Source organism: Nelumbo lutea, chromosome 2 (assembly GCF_056320005.1).
Source record: "Nelumbo lutea isolate HS-2025 chromosome 2, American lotus-T2T, whole genome shotgun sequence".
Taxonomy (NCBI): Eukaryota; Viridiplantae; Streptophyta; class Magnoliopsida; order Proteales; family Nelumbonaceae; genus Nelumbo; species Nelumbo lutea.
The window spans coordinates 22,010,610-22,034,452 of record NC_142685.1 but is presented as its reverse complement, the minus strand read 5'-3'; the positions used below and the strand labels follow the sequence as shown (position 1 = coordinate 22,034,452).

At 38.7% G+C, this 23,843-nt stretch overlaps 1 protein-coding gene across 3 annotated transcripts in view; it reads left to right on the top strand.

The window, feature by feature from the left end:
* The window catches only part of LOC148869116 (golgin candidate 5-like), a 64,999-nt gene that overhangs the window by 15,729 nt on the left and 25,427 nt on the right, over positions 1–23,843 (top strand). For all 3 annotated transcript variants that reach the window (XM_088970408.1, XM_088970406.1, XM_088970407.1), the window contains exons 5-8: positions 2,407–2,481; positions 8,159–8,273; positions 16,204–16,265; positions 16,380–16,427. In XM_088970408.1, coding sequence (XP_088826534.1) covers positions 2,407–2,481; positions 8,159–8,273; positions 16,204–16,265; positions 16,380–16,427 — 300 coding nt within the window. The remainder of the gene's footprint in view (positions 1–2,406; positions 2,482–8,158; positions 8,274–16,203; positions 16,266–16,379; positions 16,428–23,843) is intronic.

The following is a 23,843-nucleotide window of genomic DNA, read 5'->3' as shown; positions in this document are numbered from 1 at the left end:
TCTTGTCCTACTTCTATAGGGCAATGATCAGAGGTTATCCTAGGTAGGGCCTTAGCCACCAAACCTCTCCAATGGATCTCCCAACCCTCATTAAATAGGAACATATCAAGCTTCGAGCAAATTGGGTTTTCTTGGAAGTTGGACCAGGTGTAGGTAGCCTATAGTAAAGGAAGCTCTCGTAACTCACAGGAATTAATGAAGCCATTGAACTTCCTCATACTAGTTGTGATGGCCTGTCTGGGATTATTTGACTCAGTTGTGAATCTTATTGCATTAAAGTTGCCTCCCAAACACCAAGGGCCTTCCCTTAAACCTTGAATTCTATGAAGCTCCTCCCATAACTCATTCCTCTCTCTGTGATTAGTTGGACCATACACATTTCTTAGCACCCAAATGAAACCATCTTCCACCATTCTGAATTTTAGGGATACAGTGAAGTTTCCTATTAACTCCTCTATTGGTTCTACGAAGTCCTCCCTCCACAACATAACTATTCCCCCCGAAGCTCCCCACGACGGAGCTGAGCACCATCTTACCCCTGTTATTTTCCAAACCTCTCTAACCCATCTCCTATCCAATTCAGCTAATGTTGTTTCTTGCAGCATCATAACATCATGTCTTTCTCTCCTAAGTAACTCCTTAATCGATCTCCTCTTTCTAGCACTGCCCAAATCCTTTACATTCCAACTGATTATCTTTATTTACCTTCAAGAATTTAGCCCTCCAGAATTGTGTTCCTTCATTTAGAACTCTTTTTCCTTTCCTCTCTGCCACTGAACTTGATATCCCCTTCAATGTTCATTATTAGTCTCTCTACTTCAGACTTTTTCTTCTTTTTCCTACCCTTATTTCCAACTAACTTCCTGTTCTGACCTGTATTTCCTAATTCCTGCCTCAATCCATTGGATCTTGCCTCAGACTCCGGTTATTTGGAATCACCTCTAGCATTTCCTCATTCTGTTTATATTCCTCCAATAGGACACAAATCTGCTCCTAAATCCATTCTAATTCCTCCTGATTCCTCTCTACCAATCCAACTCCCTTCTCAGTACGTACTCCATCAATATCAATCGCCACTCCCCTGATTCCATGTAGATGTTACTAGTTCTGATCTCAAAGAAGACATCCTCAATTCGTTCCGTGACCATTTGTAATGGTATGGTAGGTCACTCCGACAGACATATTCAAGACCTACCCCCTCAACTTCATTTGCGTCTACATCAGGTAACATAGCCTCTGCCTTCCATGTGTTCTCTGATGCTCCAAAATCTCCTTGGGTCATTGATTATGGGGCTTCAAACCATATCATTGGTAAGTTCAATTTTTTTTTGGGTCTTATTGCCACTCCTAAGTTCTCACCATAGCAGCTCCGATGTGCATGGTGGTAACACTACTGAGTTCCTCCTGGTTAGGATTCAGATTACAATTTCTAGAGAGAGAGAGAGAGATAGTCTAGGCTAAAAAACTCCGCTAGCTACCATCTTCAACCTCCGATGAGGGTTGGATCTTGGAAGAAAGAGAGGTAGAGGAAAGAAAGAGAAGGGAAGGGGGTGAACATCAAGATAACAAAGCGGAAAGGGAAGAGAGTGAAAATTGAAACTGAAAAAAATCCAAATTTGTCAATGGTTACCTGTTGGATAACTATGATCCAACCCACCCAAACCATTAAATCTCCCTTTATTGGGTTACCCAACTTGTCAATAACTTAGGATTAAATGGATACAACCCAAATTGTCAGTTAATGGTTGGGTTTAAAAATTGCCAGTTGCCACACCTACTGGAGACAAAGATCTGTGAGCAAGGGAGGTAGGGAGGTGATGGTGCTCTTCAGTGCAACGTTTGGATGAAAATGACAACAGGGTTTAGTTTTGCACCTATTTTCTAACTTCTGAACAAAATTACCAAAACACTCTTCCTTACATGTGTGAATCCCACACATGTATACAATTTTTTAAGTTCTGCTAAAACATATGTTATACGTAATGTTCAATTTCCATTGAGTATCGAGATTTTCTCACTTCCCAGAAACAAACATTTCTCGTTTATTTGTCAATCCAAATGTATTTTTCGTCCAGAGAAACACAAGAAACAAAAAGAAATATTTCTTTGGATGGATGCCAAATGGGACCTAGAGTGCAATATCTAGCAGCAAAGTGAGTGTCTATGCTTCCATGGGAGCATGCATTTTTGGAACTATTCTTTGTTCATTCATACATTCTTGCTTGTGCTTTGTTGTATTTATTTCATATTGTTGATGCACCTGTTTGTTCCAAGTTTATCTAACACCTATGAAGTGGTATTGTGTAGCCATCAAGGAAATCATTCTTATCATACATCGTGCTGAAACCACTTTGCAAGTATCAATGCATATTTTTTGATTGTTATTTGTTGAACATTGTGCTACAGAAAAAATCCAATGTATTAGAAGTTGAATCACTGCGAGATGAGTACCATCAAAGAGTGGCAGCTCTTGAAAGGAAGGTGTGTTCTATTTTGTTTCACCTTTGTTGCTCTATGTTAGAATTAGATCTTGCTTTGATATCAAATTTGAGGTTTAACTGTTTTTCGGCATTAACAAGGTAACCTTAGGCTTTAGTAATTGGTCTCTATTTAATGAGGCAAGAGTTCTTAGCTATGTACCCATTAGTGTTGTTTTCTGTTTTTCCCCCTATTTTTTGTCTTGTAATGACATGGGACCTCTAGAGATTGCCAACTTACCAACTCCATTGACAATCTTACTTATTGCTTATTGAAAGATATTTCATTTTTGACTTCCCTTTGTTATACTGTTATTATTAAAGAATACTTAGATCTAATCTCATCAGTTTATTGTAGGCAGTGAATGTGACTTTGAAGCCAATTTAAACTCCATCTTATATTCTATCCAACATTCAAAATTATAATTCAAATGGTCTCTTGGTCTTCTATTGTGTGAGATGAAGGATTGTTGAAAATAAATGTTTGAACATTCACAACTTGTATCCTGTGAAGGTTTAAACCTCATGATGATACATGTCTAATCTATGAATTTGAAATTTGTAGAGTTGTAGGGCAATAATGTCTTTATTTATGTTGCTGTTAGCATGCTAGTAGTGTCAGCAAATTGGTTATTTCAGTTTCTTTCTTTAGTTCCTGATGAGTTGTGTTAGTAAGGGCATTATTGTAAGTTATCTATCTTTTAAATCTTTAATAAAAATAGCTGAGTGGGGTGGCAATGCAAGCTATTACCCACTCTTTTATGAATTCCTTCTCTTTGACTTCTTTCTCCTTCTTCTCTTACTCTCTTTCTCTCTTCTTCCTCTTCTATTCTCTATTTTTCTTGTTGAATTCTCATCTAGAGTAGGACTGGTCACAGTCTCTACTAGACAAGTAAATTAAGTAATGCTTACAAAAGATCACAAGGACTCCACAAGATCACTCTGTCACTGTCATCTAACTTGTTTTCTTCAACATGGATGTTGAGAACCAATTGTGATGGGGATTCTAAACAGCCCCTGGAAACATCAGAGGCTGTAATGTTACATGCTCATCTATCATATGGCATGGTGATCGTGCATAGTGCATCTAGTTCTAGGATCTTGAGTTATGCATTACATGTGGTCATTTGCTTTCTGATATGGCATGGTGATGGTTTTGGGTCCAACTGGGATCTTTAGTGATGTTTTTCTGCTCATTCCTTGAGTTTTGGGCAGCGGTAATACTTTGATCTTTTCGTTGGATTCATGTTTACTTCAGTTATTGGGCTCTAGTTTTATTTAATCTATTTTTATTTGTTTGATTTCACCTTATTTAGTTGTTAGGTGCAGTGTTGTTTATTAAGTAGAAGTTTTATTATTAGAGGTATTTTAGCAATTCAACTGATTGTAGGCTGGCCTCTTCTGCTTGGGGGTTGAGGTGGAGAGTAAATACTTGTTATGTTATATTTTACATTTTTCAATGAAGATTTGAACTTCTTTGCTGCTATTGAGCTTGGTTAGGTGATGCTTTGTTCACTTAGTGTGATTTGTAGAGAATGCTAGAGTGATTCTAAGTTGCCTTTTTGTGTTATCTGAGGGGCGGGAGTTCTTTCACCATGCATTAATTCTCAAAAAGTGATCATGCCACAAAAAAAAAAAAAATCACAAAAAGGATCAAGGCTAATCATTCTATGAAATTCTCCTCAAGGACCTCTTGAAATGGACGAAAGATAGGAGGGAGAGAACTTGGATCTGAACTATGAATCTGTGATGCCTTTCTCATTTGAATCCTGCCTTTTATAGGCTTACAACAATATAAATTGGGTTCAGTTACAGCCATGGGAATCTATAATCGCCTTCTGCTGATGTTGCCTTTGTCTGGAAACTTGCCGGATCAAACCTGAGCTGGAATTGGGCTCAAGTACCATGGGCTGAATGGGAACATGCCTAACAGCTCCCGTCCCCTCAAGCTGGACCTTGGCATCAAGTTTCAATTGCGGAAAATATTCATGTAACTTGAAGTAGGGCTCCCAGGTAGTAAATGAGACCGTACCACGAGAGCCTCTGATATTACTTGGCCATCCTTCTGGACCCAGCAGAAGCGTGTGATTTTAAGTAGCTCCATGACCAAGGTGCCTTCATCAGTGAACTGAGGTAAATAAGGGGCAGCCCAGTTCATGAGGTTCCCACCAATGTGGGGTCTGGGGAGGGACAGATGTATGCAGCCTTACCTCTGCACATACAAAAAGGCTGTTTCCAAGATTTGAACCCTGGTCACCCAGGTTGCAGACTCGCAATGGAACAACCCAACCATTGTGCCAAGGTAAATCTGAACAGCTAATCATTCCTTCTCTGATGCACTTTTAGGAGTGAGACATGAAAAATGGGATGTCTTCTGGAGGAGAGAGGTAGTTTGAGTTTGTAAGCAGCTCCGCCAGTCCTTTCTAGAATCTTGAATGGATCAAAATTTTTGGGTGCTGATTTGTTCCAACTTCCAAGCATGTCTTGTAACTACGGCTTGCTTGTGAGACTAGGAATGGCAACGGGGCAGGGATCATATTCCTCACCCCCAACCCTGATTCTGAAATTAACCCCCATCCCCATCCCCAATCCCTGCCGGGGATGAAATTTGTCCTCCATCCCCGATCCCTGACGGGGATGGGTTCCCCGCAGGGACCTGAATCCCCGGAATTTTTTTAGATAACAGTATTTTTTTTTGAAAAATAAATTTATTTAAAATAAATAAAAAATTAAATTATAAATAATGTTTTAAATACATTTTGATATGTATATAATATAAATAATATAATAATATTTATTAAATATAAATAACATATAGATCGATCGATCGATCTTGTGAGGCTGTAATTTCAAGTACACTCAAATCACTCACTTGGATTTCAACTGGCCACTGCTTTTTACTTCATTAGTTGTTGGGCCTGTAGAAGGTTGGACTTGAGATCTTGAAGACTAATGTTCTGTAGGATGTGTTATTCCAAAGAGGCCACTGCAATAGAACCTCTCTCATAAGGGATGAGAGGTGTTGGATCCTGCCCATACAAGGCCTTACAGGGAATCATGCCAGCAGCAATATGACAGGTGCTGTTATACCACTATTCAGCCCAAGGGAGCCATTTCATTCAACCTTTAGGTCTCTCACCTGCGAAACAACGAAGGTATGTCCGCAAGCACCAATTCACCACCTCCATTTGACCACCAGTCTGCGGATGATAACTGGTGGACTGCTGGAGCATAGTGCCTTTGAGCTTAAGGAATTCCTACCAAAACCTGTTCATGAACACCAAGTCTCAGTCTGAAATGATAGAGCGAGGTATCCCATGCATCTGTGCCACTTCTTTCACAAACAACTTGACAACCAATGCTGCATTGTAGGAATGAGGTAACCCAACAAAATGACTATGTGGTAAAGTGATCAATGACAATAATAATGACTAATTTGCCGGAAAATACTGGAAGGCCAGGCACAAAGTCCATAGACATGTCTTCCCACACTGATTGGGAATGGGCAGGGGTTGAAGTAAACCTACTAGCATTTGAGTGTCATATTTCTGTGCTGGCAGGTAGAACATGCTGCAACAAACTGTGAACTTGGCCTCTCATTCCCTTCCAGAGCTGAGACGCTAGTTCTGATAGGTTCTAAGCACCTTAGAGTGGCCACTGACAGGAGAAGAATGAAATGGGTCCAGTAATTGTTGTATACGGGCTGAGTTTTCTAGGATTACCATTTGGCCTTTATAGAATAAGAGTGCACCCTGTAATGAGCAATACTGAGAGAACCGGATTGGGCATAGACCCAGAAAAGGGAGAGGTTCATGGGTCAAAGGTTGAATTGGGGTTGAACCGTGATGATGATATATATGTGTGTATGTATGTATATAATATGCACAATTATATAATACATATGCAATAATTTTAATTATATAAATATATTCAAAATATATAATTATATTTGCTATATTATATACTTATTTTATTCTAGTTCCATTTTTTATTTTACAAATTGATATTTACGGCCAAAAAGGCATTTTTTGGCAAAAATAGTAGGGCAGGAAAGGTGCCTTTGGGCCTTGGGAAAAAAGATCACCCAAATCGGACTTTTGACTACAAAGTTATGGCCTCCAGAAGTTTGCATATTAAGTAAAAAAAGCTAAACAAAACTGGCTGGTTTTATGAAACTGGGACTGGGTCCACTGGTGGTTTTATGGTTGGGCCCGTTGGTCAGCTGGTTTTGGCTGTTTTTTCATGACTTCTGGTTTTAGGGGTATGACTGAACCGCTAGGGGCCTGGTCGCGGTTCAACGAATCTGGCCAGTCAGTCTGGTCCGGTTTTCTAAACATTGGTATTGAGTAGCCAGGCATGGCAGATGGGTTCTGGGCCCATTTTTTATGCGAGGCCTGAAGTTGTGGATGGTTAGCTGATTCCCTTTGCAAGTTTGCAATCAGAGGGTAAGTGGGCCGATACATTAACATGGGTCCAAGCCCCTGATTGAAACTCTGCAATAGAAGTATAGAACTATGGAGGGGTTCATTTTTTTTTTTTTAATAATTCCTTGATGGTCCTATTCTACCTCCCCAGCCTATGCTTCCTGCTTTCCATGAATTCTTTAGAAAAAGGAGAGGATCAATAGATAACGACGTTCTATACAGTCAATGATGTTCTTCATCTTTAATCTTTTCCTTATTTATTACTTCTTGTTCATCTGGGCCTTTGAAACCTAAAATACTTTAGCCCTTCATAAGCCCTAGGGAATTTTGAGAAAATCCATTATAGCCTAACTAACTATTCTATCCACTGCTATTGTGACCTTTGGAAACTTTCAAGTACTAACCTAATAAGGGCCTTTTCTCAATCCTGGCTATCTTGGTCTCTTGGATTTTTTTTTTGAAATTTAAGCACTTTAATATCAATCACCTACTTAATAATCAAAGCCTATTAACCTTAATCCCAATTTAATGCAACCCATGGTTTTAGAAGTCATGAGATCTAAACTCATCTGCATTATTCCATTTGATTTAATCTTTACTCAGAAACATGCAATTTGCTTGAAGTCTGCAACTTCTTTTTGGTTCTTCACCAAACTGGCTTGAGTACCATCCATGAGTTTGGTGGATGTTCTCAGGGTACTTTTCTTTGACTGCTTTCTGTGAAAGCATTTTATTGGTGATAAAGGATTGATTTTTCTCACTGTGTCATGTATGTTAGATCCTTCAAATGTTCTAAGTTTTCTTAATGTTCAGTTGACAAATTTTCTTAAGCTAACAATAATGTTTTTTTTTTCTTTTTATGCATAAAACTAATTCTATAGTATGGGGACTGGGGAGGGGGATTTCCACATCCAACCAACCCCTCATTCTGCTGGTTTCTAGATCAGCTGATCTTCTAGAAAATAATATTGCAAGAGCAGTAATATCGAGAATAAGCTTTTCTGTGGTATATCATTTCTGAGTTGAAGATATTCTTGTATTTTTGTATTGGGTACCTGGGATTGCCCATTTCTTGTATTGAGACTTTGAATTTATTATTGTCCGTCTTTACATAATTTAATGCAATACTTTTTGTTCTTATTAGAAGATGTTATCAATAAGCTAAAAAACGATAATAATCTGTAATTTCATAAGGTGCGTGGATTCTCTGGCTTTTGTTTTGCAAACAATGACATGCAATTGCACTCATGCTTTCAGGTTTATGCTCTTACTAAGGAAAGGGATACACTGCGGAGAGAGCAAAGTAAAAAAAGTGATGCTGCTGCACTTTTGAAAGAAAAAGATGAGATCATCAATCAAGTAATGGCTGAAGGTATGGTAATGAATCTGATGCCATATTTACTCTGTTACGGGGATGTTCTATAGCTCTTTCATGGTTAATATCTTGAGTCTAAATATATAACTCTAAATATCAGTCATTAGGGGATGACACTCAATCAACATGGTAAAGGCATGGAAAATGGCAGGCAGATAGGGGGAAACACCTTATTGCCCAAGTGCAAGAATAATGTTTATCAACTACTTTCTGCATTTAAATTCATAATTGAAAAAAAATTATTTGGCATTTTTTAGTAATATGCATTATGATATGCCATTGCAGCAGTGCGTGACATAATAGGATGGATATGTTATTTCGTAGGCAGAGTAGAGTCGCCAACTTACGTGTTTAGGGATGCAAAGGTGTTGGCATCTGGGATAAACATTGTATAGTCACTTGTTGTATAGGACCAATATGAAGTAGTTTTCTACATTCCCATATTGCTTCACTTTGAATTAATGCAGTTATACTTTACCATTTTAAAAAAATCTGGGATCAAAATCTCATTATATTCAATCAAACAAGAAGACTGATTGAATTGGAGTCCGTTTGGGGATTTTGATTTGGGTTCTTGTTGGGTGGCGGCTGTGGGTGCTTGGGGCTTGAAAGGGAGTCGTTTTGGTTGTTTTAATGACCGGGTTTTCATTGTTTGTTTTGTATCGCTTTTGTTTCCTTTTGTAAAGGGTTTAGTTTGTGAGGGGTCAGCCTGTCTGGGGTGTTTTGGCCTGGCTGGGTTTTGTTTTATCTTAGTTGGGTTTTCATTGAGTGTTTGTGTTTCTTTTCCTCGGGTGATTGCTTATCACCTTTCCTTGTAACTTCTTTTTGCTTAATAAAATTTTTTCTTTATCTTAAAAAAAATATTGGACCACGTGCATCCTTGAGTTTGGTGGTTTCTATGTACCGTTCTCTTTATTATTTTCTTTCTTTTAATATAAGTTTCTTGTTATTGTTCAACAGAACCAAAAGGGTATGCAAAGGTACCTATCGTTACCTGAATATAGATCAGGTATGCATGTTTGATGCAGGAGCCAAGTGGTCAGACACGGGATGTTTTGAAATTTTATGCATGTTTGCAATTTTAGACAACTGCATATTTTTTTGGTAAATTTACATTTTTGTGACCTGGGGGGTGGGGTCAGCCTAGTAGTTTATCTGTCTAGTTCTATCCTATCTTTTTTTGAGATAAGTTATACCCTAACTTGGTCAAATAATTTAAGAGTTATTTTCTTATGATAGTGGCAATATGGTATTTCCATATTTCTGAGTTAGTATGGTTTGCCACCCTCATAGTGTCTATGCATATGTATGAAGTTCAAAAGCATAAAGGGATAACTGAAGAGAGTTTGTTTGAGGTTTTTACAGCTTAAGTGCAATGAGTAATTCCCATGCCCTATCATGATTCTATGGACCTTACTGGATGATTTTGAGTTTTTTGCCACCTCTCTCTCTCTCTCTCTGCCCCCATCTTCTCTTTAATTTTGCAAGCAGCCATTACAGCCATCAACAGTCATAAGTTCATCACAAAGTGTTTATTAAATGTTTCTAGAGGATTGAAACTGATATGGTGAGCTTTTCTTTATTTTTCATCAAAACTCATCCAAACTTGACAATGTTGCGTCCAACCATTTCATCCTTTTGTGATGGACCATCTCCAAGCTCCCATATTTGGAGCTCCCATAGAAACCTTTAATTATACCAAATTTTATCTTGGAACTCTATCTAAAACCCTAGTTTCCAAACTTTTTGTATTTTTTACAAAGCAAATTTTTTGTTTTTTGTGCAAGGTGCACTCTGAAGCTTGCTGAACTTGGTTTCCCTCTGGAACCATCCAATCTAAATCTACATACAAAGTATTGCTTAAAAATCTCAAATCTAGCCATGTTTTCCTCAATTTGAAGCTTTTTATGGTTTTCAGCCATATCTACAATTTTTTGCAATAAGCTTTGAATATGCTTCTTAACTTGAGCAATCTCTATCTTTTGTCTTAATATCACCTGTAAACCCTATATCTACCAACCAGTACCTTCCTAGACTTACCCTTTGGTCATAGTTCATCCTACATCAATTGGTATTAAAGTAGGTTTTTTGATAGACTAGTTGCATGGCGTGTGCAAGGTAGAGATCAAAGACTCAAGACCAGACACAACTGGAAAATTTTCCAGGTCACATGTTGAATAGTTTGACCGTGAGTCATATAAATAATATAGATAATAGATTTTGTGATTGTTTTTGATCAGTGATTTTGTGATATGTATTACGTGTGTAAGAGGTGGCTAAATGGTTAAGCCGCTGTTTTTTGATACAAATGCCTAGGGTTAATGTCTTACAACTTGCCATTTTGAAGTTTGTAACGATTTAGTGACTCGGATGGGTCATGAAAGCCAACTGAAACCTTGAAACTTGGCTGGTTTTCAATGGTTCCTCTGGGTTTTTACCAGTTTGACTGTTTTTCCAGATTTCGGAAAACTGGGGTATTAAAAAACTGGAATAACCTCTGGTTCTTGGGTTTCATGTCCGGCCAGCTGGTCCGGTCTGAGTCTTGCAATACTAAAAGAGATAGAAGGAGTGGTTAAAAAAGATAGATAAGATGAAAATTGAATAAAGTTGGGTGTGCAACTCTTTCCCTTCAAAATGATTAAAAAATTTAATTTCAAAGCATCCAATAAAATCTCTTTGGGAGGTCTTTGGTTATGTGGCAAAGACTGAAGGCTGACGTGGCAGTTGCAGTGGGAAAGAGTTAGAGATGTGAGAAAACGTTGAGAGAGAGGAGATTTTGGGACAATTTTATAGGTTATAAATTATTATATAGGATGCAGATACATGGCAGTTAGAAGGGATAGGGTAGGTTATTGAAATCTGTAAAGACGCACTACAAAAAAGTCAAAAAGGAGGGTGCAATTCATTTGAAGGAATTTAGACCAATTAGGTAAACAGCTTGTATAAAATCATTGCTAAGGTGCTCTCGAGGAGATTGAGAGTTGTGCTCCCTCACATCATTTCACAAAATCAATGAGCTTTTTTGTAAGGGATAGGCAGATAATTTTTTTTTTTGATCAGTAACTGTGGGTTGTATTAAAATTAATAATATGAAAAAGTTACAGGGATAGGCAGATAATTGACCAGATCTTAATTTCCAATGAGAGTGGAGGATTTGAGAAGAAGGAAAGGTTTGATGTGTAAACTGGACTTGGAGAAGGCCTATGATTTGGTGGAGTGGTCTTTCTTTCTGCAGGTGATGGAAAGCTTTGGATTTGGGGCAAAGTGGTGCATGTGGATAAAGGGATGTTTGGAGACTTGTCACTACTCCATTTTGGTAAATGGGGTGGTGGTAGATCGTTTCCCTGCATCTAGAGGGATTAGACAAGGAGACCACCTCTCTCCTTGTTTGCTTTGATTGCTGAAGCCTTGGATAGGCTGATTACAAGGGCTAACTCTAGGAGCCTAGTGAGAGGGTGGAGGGTAGGTAGAAATAGGGTTCCACTCACTCATTTACAGTTTATTGATGATACTTTTTTGTTTTGTGAGGGTGAGGAGATTAGAGGGAGGTGGCGAAAGGGGCGGAAATTTTGGGTTGTATGATTTCTGAATGGCCTCTAAATTACTTGGGGCCACCTTTAGGGGATAATCCAAGAAATATTAATTTTTGGAACCCTGTTGTGGATAGACTCACCAAGAGGCTAGCTTCATGGAAGAAAAATTACCTCTTTGGGGGGGGGGGGCAGATCACTCTGATTAAGTCTACTTTATCTAACCTGCTTGTGTATTTCCTGCCAGTCTTTAGGATCCTGGTTGGAGTGAGTAGAAGGCTGGAGAAGTTGATGAGAGATTTCCTTTGGGAGCCAGGTGAGGAAAAAAGAGATCATAGAATTGCGTGGGAAATGGTTACTAGAGGAAAGAATAAGGGTGGTCTAGGTATAGAAGGCATTCAGGAAAGGAATTAGGCTCTTTTGGGGAAGTGGTTATGGAGACTACCAAGGGAAAAGGATAAACTTTGGGCCAAGGTGATTGTAAGTATTCATGGGCAAATGACTAATGGTTGGGATGCTGGAGTCCTGGCTAGGGCTACATGAGCTTCTTCTTGGAGATCTATTCATGCTATTCTCCCTTCCTTCTTGGCTTATATCAGGTATGACCTTTGCTCTGGAAATTGGGTGAAAATTTAGGAACATAAATGGGTGGGGGATGTCAGCTTGAAAGAGCAATTCCCCTCTTTGTATTCCCTGTCCTCCTTTAAAGATGAGCCAGTGTCCACTTTTCTGGTCCTTCAGACTCTGGTTCTGGGTTTGATTGGGACATGGGTTTTAGATGGGGCCTTGAAGATTTTGAAATCCTTTCTCTCTTGGTTCTAACTCAGATTTGGGTGGGGTGGTTTTTGAACCGGGGTGGGGGGATAGTAGGATTTGGACTTTGACCTCCTTTGGGATGTTTTCTTGTGCCTCCTTTTTCAAAGTCTTAATGCAGTCTTATGATAGCCTGGGGATTAAATTTCCTGTCCTCGAAGTTTGGGGTAAACCGATTCATCCTAGGATTGGGGCTTTTTGTTGGAAGTCTTTCTCCTTGTGATTTGCTCCAAAGAAAAAGACCCAACTGGTGCCTATCTCCCAATTGGTGTGTCCTCTGTATGGCTAATGGTGAAAACTGCTATCACCTATTAATTTCCTGACCTTTTGTTTCAGATGTTTGGCTTTGGTTTTTCTCCTTGTTTGACTGTAGGTGGACCCCTCCTCTGGATGTACAAAGCTTGTTTACCTCTTCTTTTTTCAGATGGCCAAAGAAGATGGGTAGAAATCTATGGAGATGTGTTAGGGCTGCTAGTTGTTGGACTGTTTGGGAAGAAAGGAACTCAAGAATATTCTCTGATAAGGAAAGGAGTAAGGAAACTGTTATTGAGGTAGCCACTGGGTTTCTGAAACTGAACTTTGATGGTAGTAGTGAAGGTAATCCAGGGCCTTCGGGCATAGGTGGAGCCTTTAGAAATGGAGGAGGAAAAGTCATTGCTTTATATTCTGGTCCTATTGGTGCTGGTGACTCACTCCAGGCTGTGGTCTTGGCAGTGATGGAAGGCATGAAGAAGGCTAAGGATCTGAACTGTCGCAAGCTTATTGTTGAAGGGGATTCAAAGCTGGTTATTGGATGGCTGCAAAAAGAAGATAGTGGTCTATGGAAGTTTACAAATGAAAAAATATTGTTTAATCGGTTAGCAGGATTGGAAGTTCAGATAAAATGGGTAAAGAGCAAGGTTCAAAATTTCGTCACGTATCGGCTCGTATCGGGGCCTTCCTGATACGCCCCTATAGGGGGTGTTTCGGGTTGGCGAGTGGTTCAGTGGGTAGGCCGTCCTTAAACCAGCCCCTCTGAACCAGATTTGAAAAAAAAAACAGTACTGATACAGGCCAATATGCCCTACCGGTGTATCACCCTGTATCAATATTTTGAACCTTGGTAAAGAGAAGTGCCAATTCCTTTGCGGATACTCTTGCTAAGCAAGGGGTGGGAAGGGAACAATTGTTTTGGGCTATGTTGTAATTTGTTTGTTGTTTCCCCTTGGGGAGGGTTAAGAGGTTTTACCTCTCCCCTTCTTCCTTGTACTTATTTCTCTAATCTTTAAAAATCTATGCTATTCAACCAAAGATGGGTGTGAAATGGTCGATGGGCATGAAATTCTCTTATATATATAGAGAAGAGATAGATGTAGAAGAGATGATCCTGCATCATTTGATATCAGATCAGCTGTTCTATCTCTCTTCCCCATTCCTAGCACAATAGCAAAGAGAATTGAAAAATTACATAGGGATTTTTTATAGAAAGGGTGGGAAGATGAAAAAAAGATCCACATGATTGCATGGGATCAGATTTGTACCCCATGGAATTCAGGTGGTTTGGGACTGAGAAGAATCAAAACCTTCAACACAGCCTTATTGGGTAAGTGGATCTGGAGATATGGAGTGGAAGAAAACAGTTGTTGGAGGAATCTCATTGCATTCAAATATGGTCTTCAATCGGGGGGATGGACAACTGCTCTCAACTTGCCTTCATATGGATGCTCGATATGGAAGGCTATTTTGAAAACTCTTCCTAATGTCCTAAAAGGGGTAAGTTTCAAGTTAGGTGATGGGGGAAGAATCCGCTTCTGGAAGGATAAGTGGCTTGCCGAGGTTCCTCTGGAAGAGAAATTTCCTATGCTCTTCTCAGTGGCTGAGGATAAAGAGGCAATGGAAGCCTAATTTCCTAAGAGATTTCCATGGCTGGGAGGTGGATGAAGTTGTGGATTTTCTAAGTAGCTTAGATACATTCTCTTTTCAGCCCTACTCAGAAGACCAATGGATCTGGAATTGGACTGCTGATGGAAAGTTCTCAGTTAGTTCGTTTGCTGATGGTCTGACTATTAGAAGGGCAACTGATTTCCCCTGTAAACAGATTTGGAAACCCCATTCTCCCTCCAAAATCAGTTTCTTGATGTGGGCCTCTGCACTTGGGAAATGCCTAACAAGAAGCAACCTAGCAAGAAGAGGTGTCAACCTGGATGACATTAGCTGTGGGGTATGTGGTCTTGAAGAGGAATCCGTTGAACATCTCTGTATTGATTGCAAGCTCGCCTGGATTATTTGGTCTCATTTCTTGGATGCTTTCGGTGTTTGTTGGGTAATGCCGGGTACAGTGAAGGATCTGCTTCATAGCTGGCACCTTCTGGGCCTCTCTAAAAAAGGCAAATACATATGGAGAGCCATACCAGAAGCAGTAATCAGTACTATATGGTCTGATTGGAATGACAGTCTTCAGAAAAGAGAAGAAAAACCAGAGGTGTTAATCCAGTGTATTGTGGTCAGACTTGCTTCTTGGCTTTCTATCATCCCTGAATTTTGTAATGAGAACTTGTTTATGATGCTTAGATCAGTTAGTCTGTGGGAGTTATGATCATATCCTTTGGGGGCGAACTGGCTTGCGGTTTCCCCCATTCTTGTATGATTATCTGTTCATCATAAATAAACTTTACCTTACCTCTTTTCAGAAAAAAAAAAGATATCAGATCAGCTGTTCCTACATCACTTTGGTATCCAATTCCAAGCAGGCATTCCTACATCAATATGATGCCTATGAGTTATATATTCCTATTCTGTATTGTGTCACTGCCTTGGCAAATTTCTGGGCTGGGCTTGGGCCCAATACTTCGGGACTGATCTGGCATTCTGGCCCACATTATATTTGCATTATATATATTAGAAAATCTATGCTGCCAGAAGACTGGAAGAGCTTTGACCAATAGCCCCTCTCCCCCATGTGAATATTGATAAATACTACCTGATTGGTTACCACTTTTATGATAATGGTTGATTGGTAACAAGTTTTTCCAGTATCATGTCTTTTTGGTATCATAGTTGAGCAGTGAGCCCTATATATATTTTGTTTACATATATATAATAAATATTATATGATATATTATATAAAATATTATAAAATGACATATAATACAAATTACTGTATATATTAAATATAACATATTTAATGACATAGGCCCAAAGCCTGGCCCACCCCGGCCCAGGCCTATATAGACCTGGACTAGGCTATAGCCCTTATCATAGATGCTAAGCCTGGCCCGACCCAGCCCATGATCACCCCTAATGTCAACTATATGGACTTATACATATCGATACTTTAGATGCTGGTGTTATCCTTCCAAAGTTTTAGTTCTCAGCATGTTACACCTTGATAAATGTGATACTTCAGTGTTTTCTTGTTTTAGCACGGTAAAATATGTAAATAGAGAAGACAGGATTTTCTTATGTTATTTATTTTCGAATTATGAATTCTTGTATCAAGTGTCATCCAGTTCTTCTTTGAATTCTTTAGTTGATTTGATTCTTGATAAAGTTTAATCAGGTTCTTTCGTTACATATTGATTGAACATAATCTGATTTCATGTCAGGTGAAGAGCTTTCTAAAAAACAAGCAGCTCAAGAGTCACAGATCAGGAAATTAAGAGCACAGGTATATAACAAAGTGATTTGATTTTTTGACTGTCTGAAGTTGATCTTCTTGACAGTTTTATTCACAAGAATAATTTAATGGTCCTTTATTCTAATTTTTTCCTGTGGAAGCTAGATCAGAGAGTTTGAAGAAGAAAAGAAAGGGTTGATTACCAAACTTCAGGTATTTAAGTTCTAAAGAAATGCAGTCTCTTTTTCCCTCTAGTGGTGGATTATTTGTAAAATATAGGCCTGATTTTTCCACTTTTTCATCTTCAGTTCTGTTTGATTGCAATGTTTATGACATAGAATGGTTCAGTACCTTTTGTGCCTTTCCTACAAAAAGATATTATCCGGAGACGTTTCGTGTGCACTAAAATTTCTGGAAGTTAAATGTCTTTTGTTGAAATATATGCCTTTACCGATATAAAAAAAAAGATGAAATATATACCAAATGGAGATCGTCATTGTCATCACCCAAGCCTTATCGCAACTATACCTAATGAAGATATATGATACTAAAGTTTACACATTCTTGGCCATTCCAGGTATTTGGGCATATACTGTGAAACCCAGCCTGGATGTTTAGCGATAGGTCTTGGTATTCCAGTCAGTTGCTCTATGAGGTTGGCCTAGTGATGTAAACTGATGGTACAGAAAAATACTTCCATCGAGATAATACTGCAAAAGAAAAATGAACATAAAAAAGGATTCACCTTTAGTGTTTTCAGTTTAGGATTTCTTACCACTTCAGAAAATAAATTAGTTATCGAATTGTTATTTGGGTCCAATTAATTTAGAAAAAAATATCATGGCTTTTCTGATTATTGAACTTCTCAGCCATCTTCCCCAACAATAGGGAGTGCGTCAACTTGCATGGTCATCTATTTCTGGATACTGGTTTCCTTTCTTTTAGGTGCTTATTTGCATAGTTTTTAAAGTGCCAATAGGGAGTACACACTTATCCACTAACCTGTTTCTCCTTAGTAAAGTGTTTGCCCACCTCGATGTGTTTTCTCTACTAACCTGTTTCTCCTTATTGTCACAACTCACAATAAAACTGTAAATCCCACTTCACTCAACAAACTCTTTATCCACATAGTTTTTAAAGTGCCAATAGGGAGTACACACTTATCCACTAACCTGTTTCTCCTTAGTAAAGTGTTTGCCCACCTCGATGTGTTTTCTCTACTAACCTGTTTCTCCTTATTGTCACAACTCACAATAAAACTGTAAATCCCACTTCACTCAACAAACTCTTTATCCACATAATCTCAGTCCCACCACACACACACACACAGAGAAAAGTACAGTAACTATTAGTGGGTTTTCTGTTGTCAATAGATCCATCTCAATTAGCATTTGTATACACTTCATTTTTCAAGTGCCCATTAATAAGCCAGCCCCTGGAAACTTCTTTAGGTACTTAAGGATCCTTAAGTTGCCTCTAAGTTAGTTGTCTTAGGGCATGCATGAACTGATTAAGGACACCCACGGCATAAGCAATGTCAGGTCGGGTAGATAGATACAAAAGTCTCCCCACAAGTCTTTGAAATTGCTTCACATCTTTTACAATTTCACCATGGTAATCACCCAACTTATGATTGGGATCAATATGAGAGTCAAGCGACTTCACTCCTAATTTCTCCAATTAGGATGTACTTCCTTTGAGAAATGAAGATCCCCTTTTGTGAGCAGGCAACTTCAGTTCCAAGGAAATATCATAAGTACTTAGATCTTTCACCTTGAACCGAATGGCTAAGAACTCCAACTGGAGAAGGAGAATTTAGTTTTTTTTTTATCAATAACAACATTTCATTAATTAATCACAAAAGTAATTACATGGAGGAAGATAACCTTTCTTATCTTCCAACTGGAGCTTGAGCTCCCAAGAACAGAAAAAAGAAAAAAATTACACTTGTGCCCAAAACATTGACTCTCTCTCGACTCCTTGCTTAGCTAACCCATCAGCAAAAGAGTTTGCTGATCTTTTCACCCAGCTGATCTTAACTTCCATCTCTTGAACCAGCCACCTAAATTTCCTCCTCTCATTACTGTACATCCATAACCTGCTATTTTCTTTATTCAGCCACCCTACCACCACCTCCGAGTCCCTTCAATGACGAGTTTTCTTATATTCATCTCCTTAGCTCTTTGGACTCCTTCCAAAACTGCAAAGATCTCAGCCCTGAGAGAGTCACCCACTCCAATTGGGCCTGAGAACATGGCTGAAACAAACCCATTCTCATCCCTAAACACACCTCCAATCCCCAATTGTCCAGGATTCCCCCAACTATTGCCATCGAAGTTATTTTTAAAAAACCCGCTTGGGGGGGGGGGTTTCCAAGACACACTCAATACTGTTTTGGTCTGGGTGCAATTAGCAATCTCACCCCACTTCCTCAATAAGTCATCCATTGTGAAGTCTGTAAACAACTTTGAATATTTCAGCCACTGTACTACCCTTATATGGATCAGTTCTCTCAGTTCTTCATTGCCTCTTTCTACTTCAGAGAAGATCCTAGAATTTCTTTCCTCCCACAGAGCCCAACATACTGCGGCCCTCAAATATCTCCACATGGTCCTTCCCCTTTTCATTCGGCTCCTGAAGAAGGAAGGGGGAAAAAGGTTTTGCAAATTTGATGGAGGATTCTACCTACACTCAGAGAGGGATAATGCCCACACCCAAATGGACTTAGCAAACTGGCAAATTGCCAGTAGATGAAAACCAGTCTCCCCATCCGCTTTATAGAGAACACACCTGTGAGGGGATAAACGTGTCTTGGGTCTCTTCTTTTGGAGCATATCACCAGTATTGATTCTTTCCAAAAAAGCTTCCCTGCAAAAACTACTAACTCTAGGGGGGATTGGTCTGCACCAAACCTCATTAACCAGGAAGGGAGGGGCAACAGGACTAGGGGGCTGACTTAAGACTTTGAAAAAAGAGGCACAAGAAAATGAGCCAGTGGGGGTGGGGGTCCAGATTCTAGAATCCAGCTTAGTAGGGTCCAAGAAAACATTATCAAGGATACCAAGGAGGCTTGAGATGCTATCCAAGTTTGTATCTCTCACAGCCCTTCTCAAACCTAAATTCCACCCAAACCTAGAAGAGGAAGATGAGGGGGTAATGAAGGAAGAAACTTGCTCATTTTTTAATTCAGAAAGGGCATACAACAAAGGAAACATGTCCTTAAGAGGGGCATTCCCCACCCAAATTTGTTCCCAGAATTTTATGGAGTTACCTAAGTTCAAATCATACCTGATGAGGGGAGAAAGTTGGAAGCAGACCATGAATGGCTTTCCAAGGTGACACACTTGTGGTCTTAGCTCAGATCCCAACATCCCATCCATTTTGCTCCAGCCCATGTATGCTTACAACTACTTTAGCCCATAGTCTCTCATTTTCTATTGGGAGTCTCCACAGCCATTTCCCCAGAAGAGCCAAATTCCTTTTCCTGATGTTCCCATTTCCCAAGCCACCTAGTTTTTTGCTTCTGGTCACCCACCTCCCAACTCACCCTATGGTCCCTTTTATCCTCTCCTGGCTCTCATAGGAAATCTCTCATCTTCTCCAATCTGTTAGATATCTTTGCTGGGATTTTGAACACTGAAAGGAAATAAATGGGTAAGTTAGCTAAAGTAGCCTTAATTAGTGTAATCCTCCCTCCAAGGGAAAGGTAATTCTTCTTCCAAGAGGCAAGTCTCTTTTCAAATATTTCCACCACCGGATTCTAGAAACTTCTTTCTTTGGGTTATCACCCAAAGGCATCCCTAGGTAATTCAATGGCCATCTTGAAACTTTACAACCCAACATTTTTGCACTTTTTCTAATCTCTCCCTCCTCCAAATTCACACCCGCTATACAACTTTTCTCAAAATTCACCTTTAGGTTGGACATTTGTTCAAAGAGTTGTATTACCAACTTCATGTTCTTGATGTACCTCAAGCAAGGTTTTAAATGTCGATGTCGATGGAAACGTCACTTACCAAAATATAGGACATATGTCGGAAATGTCGAGGGGAAATATTGTAAAAATTAGAGACATTGTGGAAATATTATGAAAAATGTGGAAATATGCAAAGATATTTTGTAAAATGATAAAAGAAGCATTAATACATATTTCTAGACTATTATCTTATTCCCAACCATTATATAAAGCTAAGAAACTAAGATCAATAACAAATTTGTAAATGATGAATTAGTGATTTATTATGCATTTTGATGTTTTTACAAGGCTATCTGATATTTCCTTTTCCTATTTTTAATTCTGATTTATTATAAATTCTAATATAATTATTTCACACTAGTAAATAGAAATACATTTATTCTTATTTTTTTTTAAATATTAAAGTTATAATACATTATGTTTTACTATAAATTTAATAAACTGATTCTCCTTTTTGTAGTATTAAGGTTATGATAAATTCTGATTTCTTATAAAACTTAATGAATCTATTATGATTTTTAATACTAAATTTATAATAAATAATGATTTAGTATAACATTTATTAAATTTATTCCGATTTTTATATTAAATGTAGAATATGACTTATTATAAAATTTAATAAACATTTTATGATTTTAATAAATATTTTAAAAAATACTAACTAGTTAATATTTTATTACTTGAAAAATATTTTATGTTTTATATTATAAAGTAATTATTTTATTCTTTTGTTTTTATATTTTGTTAATTCTTTTTTATAAATATTTTATTTGAAATATTAAATAGAAATTATTAATGGAATAATCTTTATTAATATACTGTATTATATTAATATAATATACTAATATATTATATTTTTAATGTATATTAGTCGACATCTTGTTGACATAATTGGAAAAACTGTATTTTTTTTTGGTTATTTGGACCGATTTGGTCGACATTTCCGAAATATAGGAAATGTTGACCGACATAATGTAATTTTTATATTACCATCCATTTTCATGTCGGTGAGCCTCGATATCGATATATGTCGGGCGACATTAGTGACATTTGGCGACATTTGAAACCATGACCTCAAGTTCCCACCTTCATAGAATAGAATTGTATCATCTGCAAACTGTAAGCGGGTAAGGGGGATTTCCTCCCTCCCGAGTCTCCAACCTCTTAAAAGGCCCCTAGAATCTGCTTTATGAATTAGTATCCCCAGGACATCAGTAACCGGAGTGAATAGAAAGGGAGACAGGGGGTCCCCTTGTCTTATTCCCCTTACGGCTGGAAGGAAACCCACCACTGTCCCATTCACTAGCACAGAATATTGACAGTTCTGAACACACCTCATGATTCGTTTACACCATCTAGTCCCAAACCCAAATTTGGACATAACTTTCTTCAAGAACGATCGTTCCACCAAGTCATAAGCCTTTTTCCAAATCCAGCTTACAAACCACTCCCTTCATGTTCTTTGTAAAATTCTCCACACTTTCATTGGCAATCAAGATTTGATCAGTAATTTGTCTTCTACTCACGAAAGCTCCTTGATTTGGAGAGATTATTGCTGGCAATACTTCCTTCATCCTCAGAGACAAAACCTTTGCTAGGATCTTATACAAGCTATTTACTAGACTGATTGGCCAAAAGTCCTTTGGGTGGGATGCATCTTTCTTTTTTGGGACCAATGCTAAGAAAGTGGAGTTCAAACTTGGGTTAATCACATCTCTTCTATAAAATTCTTCAAGTACACTAGGAAAAAGGTCACCTTTCACGATATCCCAACAGTCTTGATAGAAAGCCATTGTAAAACCAACCGGGCCTAGCGCTTTTGTTCTATCTTTAGAAAAAACAGCTTCTTTAATCTCCTCAAACTCAAACCTTCTTTCTAATCTCTACCTATTGTCCTCCCCTACATCTAGCCAATCCAAACCTTCTAACCACATCCCTTTACTTAATGGCCTTCTTATTATGGACTTAAAGTGTTCAACAAATGCCCCTGCTTTTTCATCATGTTGTGTTAAAGCAACACCATCCACTTCCAGTCTTGGGATAAAGCTTTTCCTTCCCCTCCCATTTGCCACATAAGAAAAAATCTGGTATTTCTATCTCCCTCTTGAAGCCATTTTCATCGAGATTTTTGCCTCCAATTTATTTCCTCCTTACGTAGACAATCCTCTAACTGCCTTTGCAGACCTCTTATTTGTTCCTTATCTACCTCTCCAAATTCTCCCCTTTCTTCTTTCGAATAAAGGAACTCAATTTGATCCATCAAATTGATTCCACTCCTTGAGCTTGGCTTTTAGAAATTGGAGTTTCTTATGAAATCTCATGCCTTCCCAATCCACAACTAGGTTACACTCATTCCACCACTCCTTAACTCTCGTAGTAAACCCAAAATGGAGCAACCACATATTCTCAAACCTAAAAAGGGTAGGTCCTCCACTCTTCTCCTCTTTGCAGATCACAATTGGCCGATGATCCGAGGTCAATCTAGGAAGAGCTTTAGAGGCTAGGTTCCCCCAATGGTCTTCCCAATCCAATGAGAATAGGAACCTATCCAACTTAGAGCAGATAGGACTCGATTGGAGATTGGACCAAGTGAAAGTCTTTTGGGCTAAAGGTATATCTTTGAGTTCAAAGGCATCCACAAACCGGTTAAACTTCCTCATACTGGTTGTCACCCTTTGATTAATAATATTGGTTTCCTCCGTGAATCTAATCACATTGAAGTCCCCACCCACACACCAAGGCCCATCCCATAGTCCTCTAACATCAACCAATTCCTCCCACAATTCCTTCCTCTCTCTGTAATCATTTGGTCCATAAACATTTGTTAGTACCCACACATAAGCATCTTCTTGCTGCTTAAACTTCAATGGAACTGAATATTTCCCGATTAGTTCCTCCACACCTTCAACCACATCCTTCTTCCACATTGTTACTATCCCCCCTGAGGCTCCCCATGATGGGGCAGCCACCCAGTTGATCCCCCTGGCTTTCCATATACTCTTTGCCCATCTACCATCAAACTCCATTCTCTTGGACTCCTATATTAATACAATGTCCGGATCAAATCGCTTTAACACCTCTGTAATCGTTGCTCTTTTCCTTGCACTTCCTATACCCTTCAGATTCCAGCTAAGTATCTTCATTATCATCTCTTTTTTAATTCCCTTCTTCACTTACCCACTACTTCCCCCCTTTCACCCCGAACTTCTTATCAACTTCCACATCCCTTTTCAACCTCTCAACTACACTCAGTTTCTTTTTCTTCGCTTTGATCTCCTCCTTTTTCTTTTGTAAGCCACCTTTCAAGACATTCAAGTTCTCCATTCTACATCCCAGTTTCCCCACAAATTCTACTATTGAATTCTTTCTCCTGTCTCCCTCCACCAATATTCTTTCTGCCATTTCCCCTTCATTTCTCCTCTCCTTTCCTACTCTCCTCTCAATTGACCCCTCCCCACTGATCTCAATCATATCCTCCCTCCCCAACACATTTTGTTCCACCTTACTAAATACTCCTTCAATAATTTCCCACACTTTCTCATTCCTATACTTCCCTATCAACTCCCCCTTTTGGTCCTTCATCAGCCTCTCCACAATCTTAGGGCACCCACCTCCTTTGCTTGCTTCACATACTAGGGCTGCAGAACTTGGAA